This window comes from Engraulis encrasicolus, chromosome 4 (assembly GCF_034702125.1).
Source record: "Engraulis encrasicolus isolate BLACKSEA-1 chromosome 4, IST_EnEncr_1.0, whole genome shotgun sequence".
Taxonomy (NCBI): Eukaryota; Metazoa; Chordata; class Actinopteri; order Clupeiformes; family Engraulidae; genus Engraulis; species Engraulis encrasicolus.
In genome coordinates this window covers 25,719,293-25,744,893 of record NC_085860.1, presented here as the reverse complement: position 1 = coordinate 25,744,893, position 25,601 = coordinate 25,719,293, and the positions used below count along the sequence as shown (strand labels likewise).

The 25,601-nt window shown below is 44.5% G+C and overlaps 2 protein-coding genes across 2 annotated transcripts; both read right to left on the bottom strand.

Moving 5' to 3' along the window:
* Nucleotides 1-67: 67 nt before the first annotated feature.
* fnbp4 (formin binding protein 4) lies at nt 68-20,692 on the bottom strand. The gene is made up of 17 exons (XM_063196986.1): nt 20,571-20,692; nt 18,637-18,714; nt 18,097-18,227; nt 17,478-17,655; nt 16,499-16,649; nt 12,981-13,089; nt 12,285-12,605; nt 11,508-11,706; nt 10,564-10,688; nt 8,001-8,105; nt 7,686-7,819; nt 6,335-6,525; nt 5,064-5,296; nt 4,599-4,725; nt 4,046-4,230; nt 3,511-3,668; nt 68-1,135 (listed from the first exon to the last, which is right to left on the bottom strand). The coding sequence occupies exons 1-17, from the start codon at nt 20,680-20,682 to the stop codon at nt 1,042-1,044; spliced, it is 2,631 nt and encodes an 876-aa protein (XP_063053056.1). The 5' UTR covers nt 20,683-20,692; the 3' UTR covers nt 68-1,041.
* Nucleotides 20,693-21,723: 1,031 nt separating this feature from the next.
* Nucleotides 21,724-23,647, bottom strand: lrrc10 (leucine rich repeat containing 10). The gene has a single exon (XM_063196077.1). It carries the CDS (start codon nt 23,219-23,221, stop codon nt 22,343-22,345), a length of 879 nt encoding a protein of 292 aa, XP_063052147.1. The 5' UTR covers nt 23,222-23,647; the 3' UTR covers nt 21,724-22,342.
* Nucleotides 23,648-25,601: the final 1,954 nt, after the last annotated feature.

Here is a 25,601-nt window from a genome sequence, read left to right as displayed (position 1 = left end):
CAAAATCTTAGATGAATCATTCACATTAGATACCCTAGAGAGACCCTTGAAATAAATACAATGCGCGTAAGGTTTAACAGAAGTGGCAAAAAAAGTTTATCATTATTTACACATTAAAAATGTTTCTTGGCCATTCACCCCTTTCAATAACAAACAAGTAATCAAACTGCAAGTAAGGTGGTTGTGTGAGACAAACAATATGAGTTCACCAATACAGCACATCATCTGCAGCAATGGGGGGAAAGGAGGGGGAAGAAAAGTACAAGAAAAAAGAAAAAAAGAAAAGAAAAACGGGTGTTGGGGTGGGGGGCAACGCCGCATTTAAGAGGCTTCATACATTCGGTTAGTTTCAATGTGTGAGTGAATGGGGACAATTATTTGATGTGACCATTGGCCAAAGGCCTGAATTTCTCTAAACAATGTGACTTACATGTTACACGAGAGTAACAGCGAGAGGTAAACTGGTACACATCTTTTTCTTTGACGTGCCATAGTAGCACTGAAGTACACATCACATGATCCAAATACTATGACTTCAAACTGGTATCAGCGTGTCTGAGTATTACAAAGGGAGGGGATGTGTGTGTGTGTGTGTGTGTGTGTGTGTGTGTGTGTGTGTGTGTGTGTGTGTGTGTGTTATCCAACATTGACTGTTACATGAGTTATGGCACACCAGCTGCATATATTTATATACATGTATAAAAAAAAAGTGTATCAGAGCTGGCGGCAAACACCAACGCGAGCTCTGTCCAAGTCATCTCCTTGTTCCTTTCATAGTGCATCAGGTCGTTGCAGCACATGTGCACACATGGCGCACTATGTAAGATACAAGGACACATTGTGAATTTGCACCATAGTCCACAGTTGACTCTTGCCTTTTTTGTCCTATCCAGACGGGGGGGGGGGTGTTGGGGGGAGACGTGAGAGGCGTAAAGTGATATGGGCAGGACAAGTCAAGTCAGAGTCACCAGTCAGAGTCTATTCATTATTGATTAGCAGGTGATCGATCGGTTTGATCAGGGAGTGGGCGGCGTCCCGAGACTACGAGCTGGACGTCATTTTGCGCTTCTTCAGTAGCCTCTGCCGCCAGTCGTCAGGCAGCGCCTCAAAGTTAGCGTTCCTCTCCGCCTTCCCCCTGCAAAACAAACATTGAAAAAGTTATTAATTCATTTCCCATAATATTCCTCCTCTTCCGACTCACCCCGGTCAAACTCACAAAACATCAGTTACCAATTTGTTCGTTTGGCACAACATTCCTCTCTGCCTTCCCAAATCACAATGCGGGAGGCAGACATTCAAAATGATTATCGATTAATTTCCTACAATTACCCTTTTCCTTCCCTCTGGACATAACCATTTTAAAAATACTGATGTATTAATTACCCACAACATTCCCCTGCCAACCCCTTTGCAAACACTCATTCGCTCATTCGTTTCCCACAGTAATTCGCTCCGTCCCTAAGCAAACACAGCTCTCTCTCCCCTCAGCAAATATTCACCACGTTTCCTTTCCCTCAATACTCTTCAGACAGTCCTCATTCATGTTTGTTTATATAAAGCAGTCTGTGACGATCATTATTCCTCCAAGTCACGTTATCTTCAGTTTAACTGAAAGAAGGGCTTTTTGGAGCTTGCAAGAGGTTTCGTTACTGGGGAACTTCATCAGTTTCTAGTCGACGTAGAGGAATCTCTATACACCACACACCTTTCCACATGATATTGAAGATATACGGTCATACGTCAAGAGTGTAAATTGAAATTGTGGTCACGTTTCCACAGACAGAAACAAAAGACATCACAAATTTTTCCAAAAAGTAAATGTGCCACTGTTGGCCAGGAGAATCATTTCCAACTGTACGGCAGATGTTTTGTTGTACCATGATTCAAACGACTCATTTCCTACGTCTCCTGCAGTTGCAAGAGGAGTCTAAACTGGGCTTTACCCGCCCCCAACGATTCAAACAGAGGGACAGGGTTAGCAGAGAAAGGGTCTGAGGCACTCCAAAGTTAAGTTAAAAGTCCTTTAGTTTTCTAAGTGGAAAAATGAAGGACTAAACTTTACTTCGGAGTGCCTCGGACCCTTTCTCTGCTCTCTACATGTATTCCCCTGGACACAGATGAGCACCTGAAGTTTTTTAAATCCCACCCACAGACGCAACTCTACCTCTCTCTCTACAGAGAGGCGGGGTTAATTGGAGCACAGGTTTGCCGTCCTTTCCAACATGATCTCCAAAAATTCCGTGCTCCTGGACACAGATGTTAAGGACACAAAATCGGTGTCTAGGAGCACGGATTTTGCCAAAATTCCGTGCTCCTGGACACGGAATTACTTTCCGTGATGGACACACAGAAGTGCTCTCTCTATACTCCCACAGCTCTATGTTTCCAGTCTTGTGTTTTCTCAGGATTTTTCTAATTTCAAATATTTTTTCTCAAAAAAACATTGCTTACTGACAGGTTAGGGTTAGGGATTGTTTTGGTCTGGGCACAGCTTGTTTTCCTTCATTCATTATATGAATTTGATAGCCTAGCAACCAATTGGACAAGGTATTTCTCAAAAATATGTCTTTAATGACAGGTTAAGGTTAGGGAATGTTTTGGTCAGGGCACAACTTAAATAACTATAGCATTATTTCGTTTAGGATTAGCATTTGGTATGTATTTTCTAATGATAGCGTCAACACAGTGCTGTGGTAATAGCCTTTAGAAAACAATTCCGTGTCCAGGAGCACGGAAAACAATTCCGTGTCCAGGAGCACGGAAAACAATTCCGTGTCCAGGAGCATGGAATTTTGGCAAAATCCGTGCTCCTGGACACAGATTTCGTGTCCTTAACATCCGTGTCCAGGAGCACGGAATTTTTGGAGATCAGGCTGTCCTTTCCTAGGCCTGACCTCCAGCTAGACCAACTCACCAGGCAAAAGTATTTTCTGCTGCTTGGCAGGTTAGTCAGGTAGATTAGGCACGTCCGTCTAGTGCAGTGTTTCCCAACCAGGGGTACGTGTACCACTAGGGGTACGCGAGCACACTGCAGGGGGTACTTGGAAAAGTGCTATTATTATAACAAATGTATGGAGCAGCCACATCAGGACAGAGAAAATGATATAGAAAATTAATTAGGGGGTACTCATGGCACAACTAAGAGGGTTAGGGGGTACGCAAGACAAAAAAGGTTGGGAAACACTGGTCTAGTGTACTGGGCACTGGGTTACTACACCGACGACCTGGGTTCGATTCCGGCCCGGGTCATTTGCTGAACCTTACCCAGCGCTCTACCCGCTCATTTCTTGTCCCTCTGTAACCATCCTGTCACAATAAAGGCATAAAAAGCCCCCAAAATATATTTTTACAAATTCTGCTGCTTGGCGGGTTAGTCAGGTAGATTAGGCACGTCTGGCGTCTAGTTTACTGGGCTAGGAAGCTGGAGCTACAGTAAATGTTGCAATGCGGTGTGCAGTGGTTGAGCACGCCTATTGTAACCCCCCATAGCTTTCAGTAAAGACAACATACGTGAGCAGCTGCTGGTGTTTCCACTCCTCGATGCGGCGGCTGTTGAGCTGGTCGCGGTCCTCGTCGCTGGAGCTGCTCTTCTCCTCCTCGTCCAGCTCCTTCTGGATGGTCTGCCACTTCTTCACCAGCGAAGGCATCTTGGTCTTGCCTTTCTTGGCCTACAACACAGTACACATGCAGGGCACATGATTAGATAGCAATAGACTTCGCACAGACTGTTTTACGCAAAGCACCTTAAGACTAAGGACAAACCCATTTTGGTCTTGCCCTTTTTTTTCCCACATGCGCAAGTTGCAAGAATTGGGTATTGGCAATACATAAAGACTGTTAGAATAACATACAATTTTTGATCGCTCTACTGGACTTTTCAAAACAAAGCGACTTAAAAATAAGGGACACAAATCTTGGTCCTGCCTCTCAACCTGCTCAACACAAATCATGGAAGCCACCGCATTTTACAGCATTACATTGCACTAAACGGCAGACATTTTTAGTAGTAGCAGCTATGGACCTGTCATTCACTAATGCCACACACCTTTTCCTTCTTGGTTTTCTTGGTCTTGTCCCGTGCCAGGGCCTTGGCTGCGTCTAGCTCGGTTGGGGCGGGGGGTTGGGGCAGCGGGGGAGGGGCCTGGACAGGAGGGGCGGGGGGAGCGGCGGCTTCAGGAAGTAGTGGGGGAGCAGCCATGCCCCAGTAGGCAGCAGCATTCAACACCGGAGCTGGACATGGGGAAATAAAATTAACAGTTGTTCAGTTGGTGACATCGAACTCATGACGTGGAGTTGTTCATAACTTAGAATCTTCGCAATCTAGTTCCTTCCTTAAACCAGCCATTATCTTAAGCTAAAAAGAAAAAGGAAACCATTGTTCAGTTAATGAAATTGAACCCAGTTGTTGACAATGAAAAAGTTAAATTCATTACTTAGACCAGTAATTTGTGTGATTTTGAAGGTTTAAAATGATGTGTACCAATAAGACTATTGAATGTTTCTACATAAATTGTGTGTGAAAATATGGAATTAGTAACAAAAAGGTAAAAAAGATATTGAATTGTGGTAGCAAATGTTTTATACAGTAGGATCCTCACCGGCTGTTGCAATGGACTGGGTGTAGAGGACTGGACTGCTCCCGATGGTCACCGATTTGTTTGACGGAGCTCCACCTGCTTTACGCTTCTGACCTCTGATTCCCATGGACGCTGCTGCTTCTGCCGCCTATACAAAAAACAAAAAAAACTAAAATCCGTCTTTTCCTATTCACCAAACCGTTGGAGACCACACATTGTGGACAGAACTATACCTCCAACCATGTGGCAAGACATCCAGAACATATAACTTTACAATACCACTGTTAATGTATATCTAAATTAAGTACAAGCTGTATCATGGTTGTGTCATACATGAATTATAAGTCAGAATGTATCCATCCAAATGTACTGTGTGACATGCAAGTGTGACATCGTACAGTAAGGTGCTACCAAAACCTGTAGTCAAACAACCCTGACCCGACACACACAAGAATTAATACAAACTAGCGAGACACCCCTCCATACCTTGCTGTCCTCTGTGCCCGGGGCTGGTGGCTCTCCTTCCTCGTCCTCCATCTCCACCTCCTCGATCTCTCCATCGTCGCTTAGCGGAGGAGGCGGCGGAGGGGGTGGTGAGTCAGGGGGCGGTGGAGGAGGCGGTGGTGCCTCTGAGGGAGGGGGAGGGGGTTCATTTGGGGGAAGGGGCGGAAGGGGCGGCGGCAAGCCTGGAGCTGGCGGCCAGGGGGATGCTGTGGTACCTGCGCACAGAAGGGAAATGGAGAGGAGAACACCTTACAAACTTAATTCTATAACAGGAACTTTGTGTTATGCGAGTGTGACGGAGGTGTTCATTTGCCCAGTTCGTCAGGTTCCTCAGGTGCCCAGTTCGTCCCCCTCGGAGCGCATAAACCTGCCACCTTGTCAACTACATTGGTTCGACAATGGAAGATACAATACAATACCGCTGGACTAAAGGACCAGTCCACTAGCCCAGCGCTACTGATACTGTATGATGATTTGGAAGGGAGGTTTACTAACGTTCCACGCCACACTCTGCTAGTTAGCCTCCATTACATGAGCAACACAGTGGTGAATTGAGGCTGGTTTTTGATGGAGCAGCGCTGCACAGAAGCACGGATCTCTTCAATATCTTGGTTGAAAATCTCCATGATAACGCGATTAGGTAAGGGCCCTAGGACTACTTTCAGTGTTAACCTGTGTTGTTTAAGTGCATTATATAGCACAAAGTGCATTATGGAGTGACTCAAACACCGTCCCCAATGACAAAGCATGTCACAAGCGTCAAGCATTAGAAATTGACACCTTTTGCTCACATTGACACGTAATGACGGCCGAAGCGTAGCACTGCGTAGACTTGCAGCCACATATGTATGAATCGACCATGCAAGCCTCCCTATGCAGTGCAGCTCCATCAAGAGAGAGCCTTTTGTCTTGTTCAGACCAAGAGCGACCAAAGTCATTATTTCTCTAAGGAGAGCACGCGACCAGCGCTACCAGAGCGAATTCGCCAGGGGCAAAGCGAGTGACCAGAGCGAATTTTAACGATTAAAGTCAAGCTTATCTTATGGTAATGAGCTATGGCGCAGTTCGGCGAAAACCAATTGGAATGTTCATATCAATGAATGAGCCATTGTGCGATTAGCTAAATCAAACATGTCAATGCCGCGTCCAGGGCAAATACAGCGAATTCAAGACGAAACTTCTTCTGCTACCTCCGCTACCAGGCAGCGTAGTTCGCTCTTGGTCTGAACGAGACATTTGACATTTGTCCGTACCTGTCGCCGCCCCAGCGGAGTTGGTCAGTGGAGCTGTTGCTGTGTCGGGCTGCTTGCCGGCCTTCCCCTCCTCCTCCTCCTCCTCGTCGTCATCATCATCATCATCTTCTTCCGCCTGGTCCTCAACTACGGGGAAGTCCCACTGGGACGCATTGGTCCGCTCGTTCGTATAGAAATACCGCCTATGTTCTCTATAGGTGGAGAGACAGAGACAGAGAGGCATCTTAACAAAGCCGCCCTCCCGACGTCTGACCTAAGCAACCAGAGCTGAAGAATAGATAGAAAGGCAGAAAGAGAGACAGAGGGGCGTCTGTGCCGCCCCATTGAGAAGTGGAGGTGTGGTTGAGGTAGGTGTGGAGAGGGTGTTCTCCAGTGGGAAGTGTAGAGATGGTGTGTCCCAGCTCAACATAGGAGCCAGGAGAATTGGGCAGAGGGTGGATGGGGGACGGGGGATACCAATTGATAACCCACCTTCTAGGTCATCTGTCTTTTTTTCCTTTTTTAATTAATCAAATTAACTAAACAAAAATAAAAAATCCCTGTAAGGGTGTTGAAAAGGTGAACAACATAACACTTTTTTCCACACACATTACATTTTGAATTCATACTCACACAGTCAAGCACACAGTCCCCCTAAGACGCAGTAAAGAAAGCATCTTCAAGCGTCAAGGGGGGCAACAGGTATTTTTGATTTTTTCCACATTTGCACAAAAAAACCATCAACATCATAATACAATAAATGAGCAGTATGAAACAATGTAAGAAGAATTGGTCTGACCTGGCTGGATCCAACCGTCAAGGCACACACACAGTCTTCGTCCGTGACTCGCCCCTCTCGCAGAAAGTCACCGAGTGTCACCATTTCTCTTGCTTTGGTTGAGGGGGGAGGGGGAGGAGGAGGGGGAAGAAGTCCTGCAAAGTGCAAAGCTTTCGCACGCGCAAAACCACCTCTCTCCTACGAGCTACCACAAAAAATGTCTGTCCTGTACTCCCCTCTGACACCCGACAACAGCACAGTCTGTCTAGGGAGATTCCTCTCATCTCGTCTGCTCGACCAAGACAGGCTGACCATTGTTTTGTTTTCATTCTATTGGCGCTCTCTTTTGACAGCTAGAGCACACCCCGTGTTTTTGTAAGTGTCTCTTTAGAAATCCACTGTTCGTTGACAGACACTCCTTTCGGGTTCACATAAGCACATGGCGGGTCATGACAGGCTGCCCGCTTTTAATCAAAGGGGCGGTGCAATGTCAAGAAAGAGGATCGTAAATGGACGTTAAAAAACAGCACAGGAGGGGTGTTTTGAGTTTGAGGGGGGAGGGGGTGAAAGATGTGAAAGGTAAGGAACGCGTACCTGTCCCAGTGGCAGGACCAGCCTTTAGGGGCGGCGTTAAGTTCATAATGTTTTATATGTTCGGCAGCGTCCTGAAGCTTGCGACGCAGGAAGGACCCGTTCAGCGCACCCTCCCGCCAATCCGCTATCCGTGTCTGTGGACAGACAGACAGACAGACAGACAGACAGACAGACAGACAGAAAGAGGGGTACGGCAGGGAGATGGAGAGAAAACAAATGTAAATGAAAAGTGAAGAAACACTATCCAGCAACATTTTTGAGATAAATGACTAATATCCCTAAGATGGTAAAACCATTTTTTGGAAGGCAACTCACCTCTGTCTGTAGTAAAAGCAGCTGAAAGTTAGATATGGCTTTTTTGTTGATCCCCAAAAACTCCATCTTGCTGGTTAATGTGTTGGCAAGCTCCCCGATCTGAAACTGAAACCAACAGCAATATGAGAACACGAAACAAGGCAGGCAGGCAGGCCGCCATAGGGAAACTTAAAGGGACACTGTCCCATTTTCGGAAATAAGCTTATTTTACACCTTCCCTTGAGTTAAATAGTAGGGGTTTACCATTCTCCTGTACTCTCAACCGTTCTCTCGGTATGGCCAGGGTTCTAGCTAGCGCAAAAGTGCGTGACGGCCCGTTACGCTATAATTTTGGACCGTGACGCTTATTTTGGACCGTTACGCTTATTTTCAATACAGCGTAACGGCATTTTGTCTGTATTATGTAGGCTACAGCCAGATCAATGCCACATCGCCCTTCTGCCAAACCTGACACATGTCATACTCACTGTATTTAAATGACAATATAGCACTCTACTACTACTACCAGCCTACTATTTTTATTTGTCGCGGGGTTTTGACGGCTTTTATTAATCTCTGTGACAAGCGTATGAAACAACAACAAATGCACGTGTAGCATCGCATCCTTGTTTCTCCAAAGCGTAGTTGCCAACCTGTTAGCAGTGTCAGCAGTAGTGCTGGGTTCGTTACTTGTTACCATACAAACAAATCAGGAGACATTGGGCGCTAAGCGCTGACATTGGGAGTTGACACTATTCGAAAGAGGACAGAGTAGGTGGGAGAAGACGTGACATCTCCGTAACGGTGAGAGGCACTTTTTGACTACAAAAAAAACCCCGCATTCGTAGCAAAAGGAGCGTCTTCTGTGGCTAGGCTAATTGCATGCGAAAGGCACCCGGCACCAGTCCTGTGGTTTTAGGACGCGCAAGCTGTACATAGCGCGAGCTCGGAAAATGTGACAAACTGCACTTGTCTCGGAATCGGATCACTCGGACATTGATATGCCCTATTATTAAATGCACACACGGTTCACAGTGCTCCTCAACGTTTTCAAAACTAGTGCAACTGTGAGAAGGAGGGGACACCGCGACACACCTCTCTCTTCCTCCTAATAGATCTCTATTTGCGCGTATGCGCCCGAGAGAGGGAGTCATATTTACCTCTCCAATCGCAAAAGTTCACAGACAACGGTGTTTCGTTACCAACTTTTTAGTAGTAACTCGTTAGGCCTACACTACTTTTATCAGAAAAAAGTAGTTACATTACTGCAACCCAACACTGATAATTTACCTTTTAGGTACCCCTAGAATGGCCTATTTTTACCTTAAAATGTCAAAAACTCCGCACCGCGGATGGGGGGAAACCCCCCTTCCGCACCAACCCTCCCACTCGGTCGCTTCGCTCCCTCGACCGATACGCTATAATTTCATCCTAGCTAGAACCCTGATGGCAGTGTAAATTTGACCTCCAAGCTGGCAGTTAACATGGAGTCCTATGAGACCAGTTAGCCGCCAGCTGGTCTCATAGGACTCAATGTTTACTGCTAGCATGGAGGTAAAATTTGCACTGCCATACTCAGAGAATGGTTGAAAGTACAGGAGAACGGTAAAACCCAATCATTTAACTCAAGGAGAGGTATGAAATAAGCTTATTTCCAAAAATGGGACAGTGTCCCTTTAAGACCAATTTATAATGTAGGTCATTACATTACAGTTGCCACTCAAAGGTATTTGTTTATTATTTATTTTACGCCTGAGGCAAGCAGACAGAAATGTCGTCTCCTTACACTGCACTTTTCCATACTACAAACTGGCTTTACAGATACAGACATGTAGGCTACAATAAACAATCTCCCTACAGACCATGTTTGTTTTTGGGGTTTTTTAATCTTTCAAAACGTCAAAGCTAGCTGAGGTTGGCCAAGCCGTGGCTCAAACTGTAGGGCACTGCACTGGTGACCCAGGTTCGATTCCGGCCTGAGGTCATTTGCAGATCCTTCCCCATCTCTCTCTTCCCACTTGTTTCCAGCCCATAGAGGTAGAAAATAACACTAGAGGTGACCCTGCCCCCTTTTTTGTGGCAACTCCCGGCCGCCATTCACTGTAGGTAGCCTTGGTCTAGGAAGTGACTGGTGCCTGATGCCGCATCTGACCGAAACAAAAAGAAAACTACTTTTCCCAATGAAATTGTATGCATACATTACACACGGTCAAATGTTGGATCAAAGAGCTAGCGAAATCATTAGCATTGTTATTTTTTCACTAAGTTTAGTGATATGTGTAGAAATGGATAGTCATTTCAAATATTGGGGTTGTTTAGTGTGTCACTTGGTGTACATCACAGTATTTTTCAGAAAACGGGTCGTCCTCTGACCATCTACATGGGCTGTCAAGCGCTTACCTACCTACAGGCAATGGTGGCGGCAGCTGCCGTTTTCCGTTGCTGTTATGAATTGCCGTGTCCCCTCTAGTGTTATTTTCTACCTCTATGTTCCAGTCTCTTTCTCACTATCCAGTCACGAATGAAGGCAATCTAAGGCAGAAAAGCCCAAAAAATATTATTTTCAAAAGTGTCCTGAGGTTACCTTGAGGTCTGCAGGCTCTTCCTCCTCCTTGGGCTGCAGCCTGGAGACACCATTCTCCTCTTTCTCCTCCTCCTCCTCCTCCTCACCCTCACCCTCGTCCGCCTTGTCCAAAGATCTGGAATGTCCTGCACAACAACGACAAAAACAGTTTCTCTTTAGACTATAGTTTCAACATTGATGGATGATACTCTTAAATGAGTAATGCCTTTAGCTCTAATAAAATCCCACATTAGGCACCACTCTATGAACATATTTCCTGAAAACATCAGGGTACCCTCAGTCACAGGGAGGAGGGACCAAAGCACTAGTCATTTACTCTTCCCACCCACCAGTTAGGCCAGGAAATCGCTCATCGCTACACCATGTACGATGCGAGACTCACGACTAAGCAAGAAATCGGCCCGATTCCCAATATCCCCATCTCAAATTAGGACTGCACGATTATGGAAAAAAATCATAATCACGATTATTTGGGTCAAAATCATAATCACGATTATTAATTGTTTACTTATTTTTTTTTAAGATATCAACAAAATAAAATATTCATTATATACGGGACGAGCAAAATTAAATGAATTGTAATAATTGTGTAAAGGCAATAGCATGAAACTTAGGTGGACTGATTTCTGTCCAGAAACACCAGCCTGTCAGTATGTTCTGGCTTCAAGGACGCAGGTCACTATTACCACGATTAAATCCCGATTGAAATCCCGATTTCGATATCACGATTTCGATATCACGATTTATCACAATTTTCGATTATTTTCGATTAATTGTGCAGCCCTCTCAAATTGTGGCAAAATCGGGCCAAGATTGCAGTCTGGGGAATAGAACCTGTAACCCTTTGGCTGCAAGCCCAGGCCTGGACACATGGCACGTTCACCCCTAAGCCTGAACCACCCCACTGGGGGGAAAAAAACCAAATCCATATCCTTGTTTCCTACCGTCGCTCGGTTCTGGTGCGTCTGGGTCGGCCTTGACTGAGCTGCGACTGGTGGAATCTGGGCTGGCCGGCGGCCGCAGGAACGTCTTCCACTTGCCCTTCTTGGCGGCCAGGCCCTGGCGGCCATCTTGGCTGACCTCTGAGCAGGGGCTGGAGCCCCCGGCACTGCCGTCACCCTCCTCCAGTGCACGCAGCTCTGCCTGAAGATGCACCAACGGAAAGAAGCACATTACATTACATTTTCACAGGTGCCTTCACTCGAAGTTACAATTTATTAAGTACATGGTATAGTCCCTGGAGCAATGTGGGCATGTAGGTGTCTTACTGAGGGGAAATTCAGTCTTGATTGAGGGTGTGCGAGACCAGCCACATTTGGCATAAAAAACAAGCAGACATTTGCACGCAACAACTACCCTGAATCTCAAATGGGGCACTTGGGCAATGTATTTCAGTGCGCAACTAATACGCCGTACGCATTAAAAAAAATTTTTTTTTGCTATATTCAAAGCGACCCCAGTCTTCTGTCATTTAAGCTTGTGAAGAGTCACCTTTAACGAGCTTGCTTTTATCCTGAGAGTGTTTTGAACACCTTACTAAATCAACTTTATACATCATATCTTTAGCTTGTTCATGTCCTCTTTTGGAAGTACAGTATGTAATTAGTGTAATTTGACCCAATCTGTGGAAAACATGGACTTGGTGGTCTTCATATCGTTGCCCTGAAAAATTGCTCAAAAAGGTTGCCCAGTGCATCGTCATCTTGATCGTAATAGTTCACCTTTTTCCTCTCCAATGCCAATTCCAGTTCCATGGTGTCCTCCTCAGCTTCTGAGTGGTCTGGTGACTGGCTGCGGCTGGCATGGTTGCTGGGTGCGCCGCTCTCGGGGTCACGAACGGCCGGCGACCCCGTGGCGGGGGTTCCGTCCTCCCCCTCTCCATCCAGGGAGTCTGCCTTCCCGTCCGCCGCCAAGACCCTCTTCCTCCACCTCTCCTCCGCCTCCTTCACCTCGTCTGGAATGAGCGGAGCCAGGAGTGAGGCGGCCACACCTCTCCGCTCCTCTTCCTCGCTGGTTAGGGCGACAACGCTCTCCATGACTTCCTGAGAAGAGGAGGAAACAAAATGGTGTCAAGGGATTCATGTTTCGAGTGGATTTCCAATTGTCATACACAGACCAAACAACCTCAGCAGGACTTCCTGAAGGGCGGACAAAAATGGTGTTACAAGTAGTGGTCTTTTGATCCATGAATATACATTTTGCATGCATTTCCATTTTACAAACATAAAACAGGACTCGCAGGCTGAAAATTTAATTTAAATATGTTAACAATCTGCAAAACATCAATTTTGTATTTTCAACTCTCATTAAGTTTAGACATTTCATGCATTATAAGCACAATCTTAGCGCATTAACAATTGAGGTTGCCAAATGCAGTGTGCTGTTCTACAGATCTATAAAATAAATAAAAGACTTACTTTCTTCTTGGTCTCCCTCTTTGAGCTTGTGGCGCTGGAGGACACAGTGGCGTTCTCCCCAGCGTAATACCCGGCACTCTGAGAGACACCATTGCCATTGACCGTGGAGCTGTAAGGCCATAACAAGAACTCCAGTTAAAACTCTTATATTGGTCATGGAAAATATGGATTTGAATCCAAATCCAGGACTGCAATTAGTTAGCCTGATTGTCATCGACTTTCAAATCTCTTCGAGACTTGGTCTGACCAAGAGCCTAACAATTAACATTTCCCAAACTGCAAGGTTGACATTTTTCGGGAGCTCAGAAGGTACATGCATTGCTCTTGACCTGACAAATAGCAACGCTGAACTTGTTGCGTCACTAGGAGGGCACGGCCTGGCTAGCAATTAGTGGTGTTTGAGTGGTAATGGCCTTTTGCCTGTTTTAATCTGCCCCATTTTTGGTCTGATACAGACGTGGAATGTGCACTGTAATAACACAAGACTTGCACATTTCTTTCAACTGGTACGGGTGGGATTCAAACTTGCAACCCTCTGACCCAAAGACCGATACCCTCATCATTAGTCATCCATGAATCCTCTACAGGGTTATTGCAGGATTCAGCAGGTCAAATTTTAGACCTTTTTTTTAGACCTTTTGAGACCATTGTGAGCAAAATTTTAGACCAACCCCGAGCATTATCATTAGTTGTAAAGGATAACTCCAGCCCATTTCAACATGCAGTTGTAATGCTCAACAAACAAAATCTGCCCCCATTAGAATAGAATGTCTTTTTATTATTATTATTTTTTTTTTAATAGCTCATGTCTCGGAAAGGGCTGAGCCAAATGCAGCATTACCGGGTAGGCCTACTGACAAGTCAAGGGTAGCGTCAGCAATACAACAGCATATTGAAATTGGCAGGAGTGCTCCTTTAACACCCAGTCCATGCTCAGAAATAAAATAAAAATTACAGCTTTTACAAAACACGAACAGCAGAAATCCACTTTGAACTGCAATGAAGAAGTAGGCTAATGGCAAGATAAATAGTCTATGTGGAAATTAGCAGGAAATCAAACAGCCTACATAACATTAGACCAGGGTTGGGGAACCTATAAGGTCATCTATTCGGCACTTGACATAATTTTAATGTTATGCAGTTTCAAAGCTAACATGACAAGTCTTGTATAAAAAAAATGTTTAAAAAAAATATAATAATAATAATTAAGTGAAGGTGAGATCTGTTGTAAGGTGGCTGCCTTCAAAATGGCCTAAGTGCAGGGGAAAATCCTGGTTTGTAGTGCAGAGCACATGTTGCCCATTAAACTTAAATTGTATGGTCTTGTCTATTGATGGGACAGCGAGAAATAGAGTTGCCCTTGGATGTCGGGATTTGTTTCCTCACTAATGATTGAATCTACAGAGACAAGCAGTAACCTACTAGTCTATATACCAAAGAGGTTACAATTATCGTTGCTGTTGGAGCAACACCGTTGTACAAGAGCTGCGCAGGGTACAGGTAATGAAATGAGGCAGAAAATCTTGCATTCGTTGCGATGCGGTTCCATCTAGAACGCACCTGACGCTGTCCCTGAAATGTGCACGGAAACGCAGTCAAGAGGCACTTTGAAGTCCAGCGACTTCTAAAACTTATAAAAGTACAGCATGGCTTTAATGCAATCAGAATGAACAATTGCATTTTCCCGATTGTTACACAGCTTATTTAGCGATAAACCAGCTACATCTGCCTTAGCCAATTTGGTTTATGGAAAGAACAGTCGTCAAGAGAAGCGAGAAGGGAAGCGAGCAAAGTTATGAGACAAGTATTTCACAGAAGAGGTATTGCGTGCATAATGTTTTAAATGACGGATGGGCGTTATTTGGTGTTAAAGATGGCCTCTCAACGTCATTTAATTAATATTGCCGTGTTCCCAATTGTTATTGAATGTGTTACGCGTTGGTCCTGTTTTAAAAAACGTTCTGGTTGCTTTGTTTCAAGACGTTTTTGCAAGCTGGCAAGGTGGCTTGTGGAGAAACGAGAGAGTGTTCCGTGTTTCTCGTGGAAATGCGTCTCCGATTGGCTCACTCCTCCTGCTCTCGAAGAAACGCGTCTCTGATTGGCTCAGTCCTCCAGTTCTTGGAGAAAATGTAATGGGAAACAGAGTCGCCACTTCCCCGGGTGGTACTGCACTATAGGGGCGCCAACGGAGGCGTGCAGGCTCCATTCAGGGCTGTGCTCTTTCGACAGCGACCCCTAGGCGAGCTGCAGGCACGGAGCAACCAGAGTGAGCAGGCTTTATGTATGAGGCTTTGTGCTGTGTGTGTACCTGAGAGTAGCAACCAGCTGATAGCTAAGCTAAGCTATGTTTCGGGCCACCAGACGTTGCTTGTTTTGAAAACAAGCAGAAAAAAATTACTCGACATGTTTAGATAAATGGGTCGATATAAACCTTTGTGGGCAACGCCTTCTTTCGACATGACGAAACACAGAAAGGCTTTCGTGATTCGCTCGTTTCTCTGCAATATTTATGTGAATTGGGAAACACCGGGAAACACAGCCAGGAGAGTTGACGCACCGCTATGAGAGCCTTGCAAGTGAGTTTAACTTGGGGTGACCGTCCGATCTTCGAAAGGAGTGAGTAAAACTGAGTTTTATCAGAAGTTGGCCTTTAATTACGGCACAGTAAGAAAAACGCTGAATCCATCTTTGTTTCTCATGGTAAGTCAGGATAAAGTTGTTGGACAGCAACAACGGCTATAAGCGAGATCTCATCGCCCAACAAAACATTTTTGCCACTAGATGCATACAGTAGACGGTTTCCAGAAGCCAGCACGTGCTTCGGCCCATACCCATAGCCATTTGTTTTTGATATACCGGTAGGCCCATCCAGGTTGAAGTGATTTTTCCAAGTGGGCTTGTAGCCTAGGCTAGGCGAGGCAATGCGGAGCGCAGCACAATGCTCTTCAGGAAACCCGCCCCATTCTACTTCTGATTGGCTAAAATGACAGTCAGTGTTGACCTTTCACTTCATTGGCAGACAAACGCAGAAAGCGAACCTCTTTTTTTTGTAGGCTTGACTTTGCCTAGTAGTAAATCGCAATATTTAAAATTATGCGGAAATGAAAGGCGGTAACATTTTTGTAGACCTAGGTAAAATACATTTTAGACCTAGGATGGAAAATCTGGCTGTTTTTTAGACTTTTTTAGGCCTAAAATTTCAGTTTCTGAATTTTAGACTTTTAAAGACTTTAGACCCCGCGGGAACCCTGCCCTAATATGTGCCTCCAGTCTCTGTCAACGCATTGAACAGTGAGGAACACAACTGACAAATAAAACAGACTTAACAGATGTTTACAAACATTGGTGTTGAGGAGGGGCAAGATACTGGCAGCCAACCACGTGAGCTCATTTCTTGACAGGCAGCGGTTTCCAACAATCAGAGGTAGAACAGTGCGCAGCCAGGGATTGTTTACAAACGTGAAACCCATGCATAGGAATAGACTATTCCCCTGGTTTAACCATTTTCATCACCTCACCTGTCGGTGTAGTGCTGCAGGTCCTGCACCTGATGGGCCAGGTAGTTGGGGAGCTCCCACACCACCTCGTTAGTCTGGGTGTTCCAGTAGTAGTAGCAGCCAGTGTTCTCATCCCACACCTCCTGCCAGTCTCCCATCTCCACGCCGCCCACTGCACAAATTAAAACACGTTTATATTACACCAGTGGTGCTCAAATTGTGGTACGTGTACCACTGGTGATACTTGAGACATCTCTGGTGGTGCTTGGAAGAATTCATTTTTTGTACATTGATTTGAAGACTGATCAAGTTGTTGCAGTTGAAAATGTCTCTTTGGTCTCACATTTTGTAATATTGAATTGTATGAATCTGAAAACATAATGCAGAATAATACTAGGCAAGCAAGAAATTTAAAAACAAACTTGCACTGAATGTGACCGTAGCTGTTGATGCCATATGAACCTCTCATGTATTGACTGGCAAAAGTGAATATGGAAGGACTTTATTGCAATATTCTAATGTTGGTTGTCAAGGTGGTACACAGAGAGCAATATTTTCTCAGGTGGTACTTCACACAAAAAGTTTGAGAACCACTGTATTACACCATATTTTACTGTTCTGTGAGATCATGCGTGTTCCCCATCTTATATTTGAGAGTATTCATTTACTTTAATGCAATTACTAAAAATTACAAGTACAAAAGGATAGTTTCTACATGATAATTAGTGAAATGATATATGACATTAGTTAAATAAAATAAACATGTGGACAACACTGTTGAAATTGCTCTGTTGGACCAAACTTAAAAAGTGACTACAACTTTCAATAAATGTTTACGATGGCCTTTGTCTATTACAGGTCATTTTGGAGATTTCTTTTTAAATGTAACTTTTCATTTTAGTCATAACACCCTAATCATCATGTCACACTTAGCTTCATGTAAAAAAAACAGCATCAGGTCCAACCCTGAAACAATCTCCAGCATAGAGCAAGGACTGACCTCCGGCAAGGGAACACTGCGTGTCGTACTGGAAGGCTTGGGCCTGTCCATTCTGTTCGTGTGCGACTGGGTCTGCTTTGGCTTCGGGGAGTGGGGGGGTTGAGGCAGAGGCAGAGGCACCGCCCTCAGGGGCCGTCTCATCAGCCTGGCCTGGTTGGGTTGTTATGGCATCAATCTCCTGTGAACATCCAATCACATTCATTCATTCATTGTCAAGTAATAATCAACTGCAGAATTGCTTAAGCTTTATACATTGCACAATGCACATAGTCGGGTAAAATGTTTCACCTGGAAAAGTTGTAAATCAGTAGAGATGAGGTGCAGAGCAGTGCATACAGACATAATGGTCAGCTTCTCCAGGTGCATTAACAGCTTTTTAAAGCTTACAGTTTCTTAAACCATTCTTAGGACTACCGTAATAAGCAACTCCATGTCACACAACGGTTCTTAGTCTAAGATGACCAGACATTACGAGGAATTGGCACAATCTTTGATGGTACAATCTGTAGTTTATACCCTTCTTAGTAAAGAAACAGGGCAAATGGTGCTACTCTAAACAAACAAAACAATAATGCTAAGCAAGGATAATGGTAAAATGCAGGTGACAAATCATACTCACAGCCATAAAGTTGGCTAAAGTGCTGTCGATGTCTGTGGACTGGTTAAGCTTGGCCTTTGGTGCCGGTGGCTGAGGCTCCCCTCCTTCCTCCTCATCGCTGTCCTCATACGCACCGAGCAGGGACAAGCCCTCTGAAGATAGGAGACATCATTTTACACTTAGGAAGGGAGGTCACTAGCGCTCTAGCCTTTTTGGTGCACACAGTCTGGGACCGTAGTCAGCTGAAAATAAGCTGGTCCACTTCAAAGGAGACTGGGCCAAGGATGAAGTGTACCAGCTTGTTTTCAACATCATTTTTTATAGTTTCCGGGAGGTTGCCGTCCTCCATTTTTTTATTGTTCCTCAGAGAAAATAACAGTGGTTTAATCCTGTTTAAAAAGGATGTCAAGTTTAAAAATCAAATTCCACACATTCAAAGCATCTCCTTTATATGACAAATGCTCAATTGAAGAGCGTTTTATTAAACATATTGCAAAGAAAAGAGAGATCATCTGGTCAACAGCAGTCTCCCTAAAGGCAAATTCAACATTTATTACTCACGCGTGGCCTTCACTGCTGGTGTTTTCATCTCTTTCGTGTAGTCTCTTAAAACTCCTTGGCCGTCACCTTCTTGCTCATCTGGTGGAGAATATACACTAGGGTCATGCATCTTACAAAACAATGGCGACATCTCTCCAACTTTAAGGAAATAATTGTGCACCAAGCTTTGACCAATTTCCCCACGCAGTGCACTAATTATTTGTCCTTAAAAGGTGCAAAGCATGTATTGCAACTATGCAGCTCATGTTAAGTGAGAGGGTTTGCTGCCTGAGACCTGTTTTCGTCCAATTATACCTACACTGACATTTACAAATGGGCAGTTCTCTGCACGATGTGTTTATACGCATGGAGATGCAGCTTCAGAAAAACATTGCAGATGCGCATCACATCCATCAGGTGTTCAACTGTGTGAGGTGAACGCACCTGATTAGAAGCGTTAACCAAGAAACGTGATATCAGTCTGCAATCAACCTATCAGACAAGTGAATAGTTCTACACGCCCAAACGCCAAGAACGCCAGAACTCTTCCTCCACATTTCCCTACCATAGACCTTTACGTATGCGAGTGTGACATTTTAGTGGCCTGTGAATGCTGCTCCTAGGTTATTCCCAGATTGACGCTCCCATCTCAGGACGCTCCCATTTCATCTCGCTCCCACTAGCCAGACTATCGGTACCACCGCCATATGACGGAGCCAGTTATCTTGTTGATGTTAGTTTTTTGTTTCTAACCCTAACCTTAACCTTAACCCTAACCCTAACCCTAAACCTAACCCTAACCTTAACCCTAACCCTAAACCTAACCCTAACTTGCTTGTATGTGGCAGTATATGATAATACGTGAAATATAATCGGGTGGGACCGCACGTCCTGGAGTGATAGAAACACCTGGGACCGCACGTCCGGGAGCGAACTCAGTTGGGAGTATCAATCCCCTTACCCTCCTAGGTTATTAATTCTACCGTGCACAACAGTAAATTACAGCATTATTATCGTGTCTGTGTCAATTGTCAAACGTCAAGTATCTACATAAAGGTGATAGGTCTAGAACTAAACAATATTAAATCAAAACGCTGAGCCAAACCTTTGAGTGCGTGCTACACCCAGTTGCGTCTTTGATGTCCAACTAGCCCTCAAGCTAGCCGACGAAACGTCAATAATACGTGACAAGGCCTCAATACAGCCGGTACGTTCAGTTTCCCAAACACAGATTCTTCAGATTTTTATTTTGGCAAAAATGTTATTAAATGCGTGCAATATCGAGCCATGGTATGTTTCCCGTAATATAATAATATTTCGAGTAACAACAGCTAGTGCATACAACAGAATGAGCTAGCCAGTCACTTCAACTCATTCCCCACAACCACAACATTACACAGGGAATAAGAATTTGTCTGTGCATCAATAAATAAACCTGCAATTGTGACCACGTCGCAGCTAAATTACATCAACGATAGTTTTATTGTAGTGTCTCGTAGAGTCTCGAGGCGAATAGTTCTAGTCATGCTGATATTCACCTTCGCCTTGTCCCACAGGCCGTGTGCTAATTCATGCTAGCAGACTTCAACCGTCACACCAACGCAGCTTTAATTAATTAGCTTGCAAATGGCGGATGTCTACCACAAACACAACTCGTCGTTTGCGTTTAGTCACCATATGTATGTACCGATTTTGGGGGTTTTGTCTTATCCAAGGACAGGACAACTCGAATAGAACTTTTTTTGTAGGGGCCTAGCATTGCACAGCATAGCGTCTAACTAGTTCTAGCTGGTTGCTAACAATAGCGTTGAGCGGGGGCAGCACTCGCAAATTTGCTGGCGAATATACCTTGGGCCTGTTTTTTTATCTGTTTGAAACTAAACGACACGCAACAAAGATTTCTACATAATTCCATACAAAATAACAACAAATGCTTGTCCCTTGAAAGTACTTACCGTCCGATCCTGAGTCCTCTCGTCCGCCCGATGTGCCCGTGCGATGTCCAGGTGGAGGAGAGAGCTGTAGGATTGTTCTTCGTCCAGTTCCAGGGCGACTCTTCTTCCCCATGGTTGAACGTGTGTCTGAAGAAGGGAGTGCACCCAACACTAGCTTAGCTTTGATAGCACAGTTGTGATTCCCAGCATCAGCCACTAGGGGACGTGGTTTAACCGTGAACGACTCTGGTGCTCTGCAGAGCAAGTGAAGAGTTCAGATAACTCCATTTCTGAAGACCTGCACTTCTATATTTTTAGAGAACCCTGTTGTTGGTTTGGTTTACATTCATGTACTTGATAATACATATAAATAGTTATATTACATAAATACAATAAAAAGTATGCAATTTTGAGAGCTTTATATTAAATAAAAATGAATTAAGATTATTTTCTGAAAAGGCACTTTGGGGGTTTTGCGTCTGAACTCTTCAAGTGAAGAACATTTTTTTAAATCAAAGCTGAAACTGAAACATGACACCAAGCACCAATATATATTTTTGACATTTGTTTATTTGTTGTTTTAAGCGTCTTTTACAGTAGGCTATCCCAGGCCATTTGGTTGGCCGTATTTTCATTCCATGATCGTGAAAGTGTCTGTTCATCATGATGGGCTGCTTTACAATTTGTCCCAGAAAGAAATATTACAATTTCATCATTTTTCCAGAAAGATCAAGATGATTTGTTTGAAACTGTATTCAGTGGTTGATGCACAATTAGTATGAGGTTAGGCTTTTTTTTTTTTTTAAGAGCACTTAACCTGACCGCTTTGGCCAGGCCCAGGACAAAGTCATCTGAAAAGGCCTCCCATTCCAATACACATACAATGTAATGAGGACCCAATTCTGGGGCCCCTCTCTCCCTGGGCCTGGGACAACTGTCCCCTTTGTCCCCCCTGTCTGCACTCGACACCCCTGCTGACAGTTGAATGCATGATTGAAGATGACCTGAACTGTTAGCCCGGCGAGCCAGACCCGTACAGCAAAAAGCTTTCAATTTGCGGTCGCTAGGGGCGTCTAGATTTCTAGGCTACTGAACTGTATCACTGTCAAGACTATCATTGGACACAGGCAGGGCTCATGTTGTAGGGGGATGAGGCCCTATAATGAAACTGGAAAAAAAAAAAAAAACATCCCCCCTCAATGAAAATGGTCAAAAATCATCCTCGTCTAAAACAGGCATTCCTTCACCAACCCTTTAGCGTAGCCTCATTTAAACAATGAATGTGGACATTGCTTCTATATTTACACTCGATGTAACTTTCATGAACATACGAAGACCTGTGCGAGCAAGCCAGTGAATCTCGAGCCGTCTCAAGCCCCCCCCACCCCCGGTTTGATTTTCAACTCGACCACTGGACACAGGTGTGATGGGAGATTTCAATCATTCATTGAAATCAAGTCAGATTACTTCCTTGCTCTGTTTTCAGCAGATACTTATCGGCAACAAATGATCTGGTTCTTGTGCACAACATATATGTGATGTGGCCTGTTGTGCCACATTTCAGATTTTGTTACCCTAGGTCAGTGGTTCCCAAGCTGGGGGTTGGGACCTCTTTGGAGGGGTTACGGAGCTACTGAAGAGGGTTCATGGACCAAAAGGGATGTTGCATAAAAATGGGGTCCCTGCTGAATACGTTTGGGAACCACTGCCCTAGGTAAATTGTGCATTATGAATTACATTTTCAAGGGACAAATACAGTCTGATATTATATCCCGCTTGCTGCATTGCTAGGCCTACAAAATCTCATTCAAGTCAGGTGATATCTCAGCTGTTTTTGTCTCATTATCATTTGGTTGTTGTGCTTCTGTCTCCGTGACCTCCACACAGGACTCGGCCGTCGCCACTGCCACCTTCCCCACCACCACCTCCTCCTCTTCGTCGTCACAGTCTGCCCAGCGGCCGACTCGCTTCACCCCCTCAGCCACCATCGGTGCGTTGGCACAGGGGTTATGGTCGTAGAGGATGACCTTCAGTCCCTGCAGGTGGGTCAGGCACGGGAAGATTCGGATCAGATTGCGGTCCACGTCGATCACCTCCAGGAAGTGCATGCCCAGGAGCACGGACGGAAACTTCTCCAGCGCGTTACCCGCCAGCCAGATGCTGCGGAGCTCCTCCAGCTGACTCAGCTCTTTGGGCAGGCTGCGGATCTGATTGTAGCCCAGGTGGAGCGTCTTGAGGTTGGGGAGCTGGCAGATGACGGAGGGGAAGGAGTCCAAGCAGTTGAACTCCAGCCACAGGCACTTGAGCTCCCTCAGCTTGGCCAGCTCCGGGGGCAGGTCAGACAGGCGGTTGTTGCCCAGGTAGAGGATGTTGAGCTGGGGCAGGTTGCATATAGCCAGGGGGAAGTCCTCAAAGCTGTTGAAGTCCAGGGCCAGCAGTTGCAGCTTGCCCAGCCTGTACAGCTCCGCTGGGATGCTGTAGAGGTGGTTTTCACTCAGGTACAGTTTCAGCAGCTCGCCAAAGACACAAACTTTGGTTGGAAAGTGTCTCAGCTGGCGGCAACTCAGGTCCAACGTGCAGTCCAGGGGCAGCTCCTTCAGTTCGCCCACCAGAAACCTCTGGCAGCGTTCAGTAGGGATGAAGGCCACAATACCACGCAGAACGTTACCCATTCTACTACACGCTGACAAGCATGGTTTAACACATCAAAGAAATGTGCAATTCTAGATTTCTATGACGGATGCACATGAAGGCGTAACTCAAAGTCGTCAGCTCAAAATGAAATCCTCTGTGTTGCTGCTGAAATTATGTAAATGCAATTAATATCCAATGTATTCAAATTTAGGTCTTCAAAAAGCTGTTAAGGCTTTCACGTCCACCCCCTCCTCTTCTCTGCTGTCATCTCATTCGAAACATGATGTGGGAAATTTTCTTCAAGGTTACTTGTGCAGATAGACTCCACAGGGGTTTTTCCTTGAGCCAGGTGGTTAGAACAACTGTCTTCTCACTGTACCCTCATTGACAAGATGTATGTTTCTTTGGTCTACCGAGGCTCCTGTCTTCCTAGTTTGGCTCCGGCTCCTCGGATGAGTGCAAAGCATGACCCTCAACAGCAAACAGCCCTCTCCACTTGTGCCACACAAGGCTGCAGCAGCACAGACACACATACTCACATACTGACATTTAACCCTTTGGTTGGATCATCCAGGGACAACCAGACATTCCCATTGTTTTTGACACAGTGCAGCAGAAACAACATCTCAAGTTTCAAGATACTTGATTTGTCCCTCTGTGAATTTGATCTTGTTTGACTCTGTGGTCATTTGGTCTTCGTTTATTTAGCCTGATCATGCTGTACACGGTGCAAGTACATTATTATTATTGTTAGTACAGAAAGCTGGGCCTATGTGTGGTCATGAAAATCACACATTGGTTGAAAAGAGACATTGAAATATGTTACGAATTTGTGCTTTCCTCTCGATATAAGCTGTGCAATGTAGCGAAAGAAAAACAGAACGGCATATACGTCTATGTATGGTGTCTGCGCTACATCCCAGCTATGCCAAGACAATTTAACATCTCTGTCAACACTCAGGCTGACTACTTCCCTAATATGCCCCTGATGATACACTGCTGTATTTAAATAGTTTAATAGTGGCATTATCTCTAATGGAGTCATTAGAGCAATATATCAGAAGAAGATAATGTAGGGGATTTTAGTTTTTCTTTATCAGCACTGGTCCTTGGGCTGTTTTTAGCTGCAGACACTTGTGTCTCACAATGGCATCTGGCCTGTGGGTGTGTGTGAAGGGCCGCCATGGAAACTGATAAGGGGAAGATGTGGATAAGGTGTGTGGCATACTATGTGCTGCCAGCTTGACTTTCGCTCACACACAAGCCCAAACCAGACACACTATACTTGTACAAACACATTGGGCACAGCTAGATTTTTTTTCTTAACACATTTAAGGCATTTGTTTTGCTTATGGTTATGACTGATGATAAAAAAAGGAAAATAACATGGATGACAAAAAGATATAACATGGGTCCTTGTCACCGGTTAACAATGATGCTGGAATAATGTGTCCAAGGGTTAAGACTTGAAATCCATGGCCCAGGATGCTTAGGATTCAGAAGCAAAATAAGAGATTCATGATTGTGGAAAAGATGGAAAGATTTCAAGTCTCTTTTCAAAATGTATGTTGAACATGCACAAATGTCATCTATTTCATGAACATTCACTACCGCCATCAATTTCTAACAATTTATCAGCGCATATTTGTGAATGGGCATCATCAATTTTGGAAATAAACTACTAAAATTCCTCACTGGACCTTTAAGTCTGCTGTTTCTCAACTGGTGGTGGTCTGGCCAGAGGCCATTCGGACAAGCTTCATTAATGTTTTGACCATTTGAATGCAATTTGGTCTAGGCATGAATGGATTTAAATATATTTATCATCAAGGTTAGAACACACTAAGTGAGTAAACTATTGAAACTTTGCAAAGCAAGCTAGGACTTTTAAGAGACAACTGTTACCAACAGAGGGAGCCCTCCATAGTAAAACTTAAATTCAAATCACTATGAAAACAAAATTACTCCTGTATGCTTAAGACAGATGTCAGCTATCTGAAAAGCAGAGACAAACAATCCATATGAGCACAAAACGGATTATTCAGGATTGTTGCCTGGACTTTGGTTTTCCTGGTTTTTTGTGTGTTTTTTTTACAAAAAAGATCTTGTTTGTTTTGATTCCCATTATGCTCTAAAGACCATATTTGTTCAGGTTTCAGAATATAAATCTTTAAACACCTAATACAGCGAAACAAAACCCCAACACATTAAATACCGTTCAGATCTCTACATGAGGAGTGCAAATGGGAAAGTCATATACTACTATTAGCCTGCACTGCTGCATATGTTTTTGCACTTGTAAAAGCTATTCTAACATGATGGAATATCTTTATCTCCATACTAATCTGGTCTGTTGAACAATGTGTTGCGCCTGATGATGTAGCCCATGATCACGGGTACTCCAGTTGCTGCAGTGTG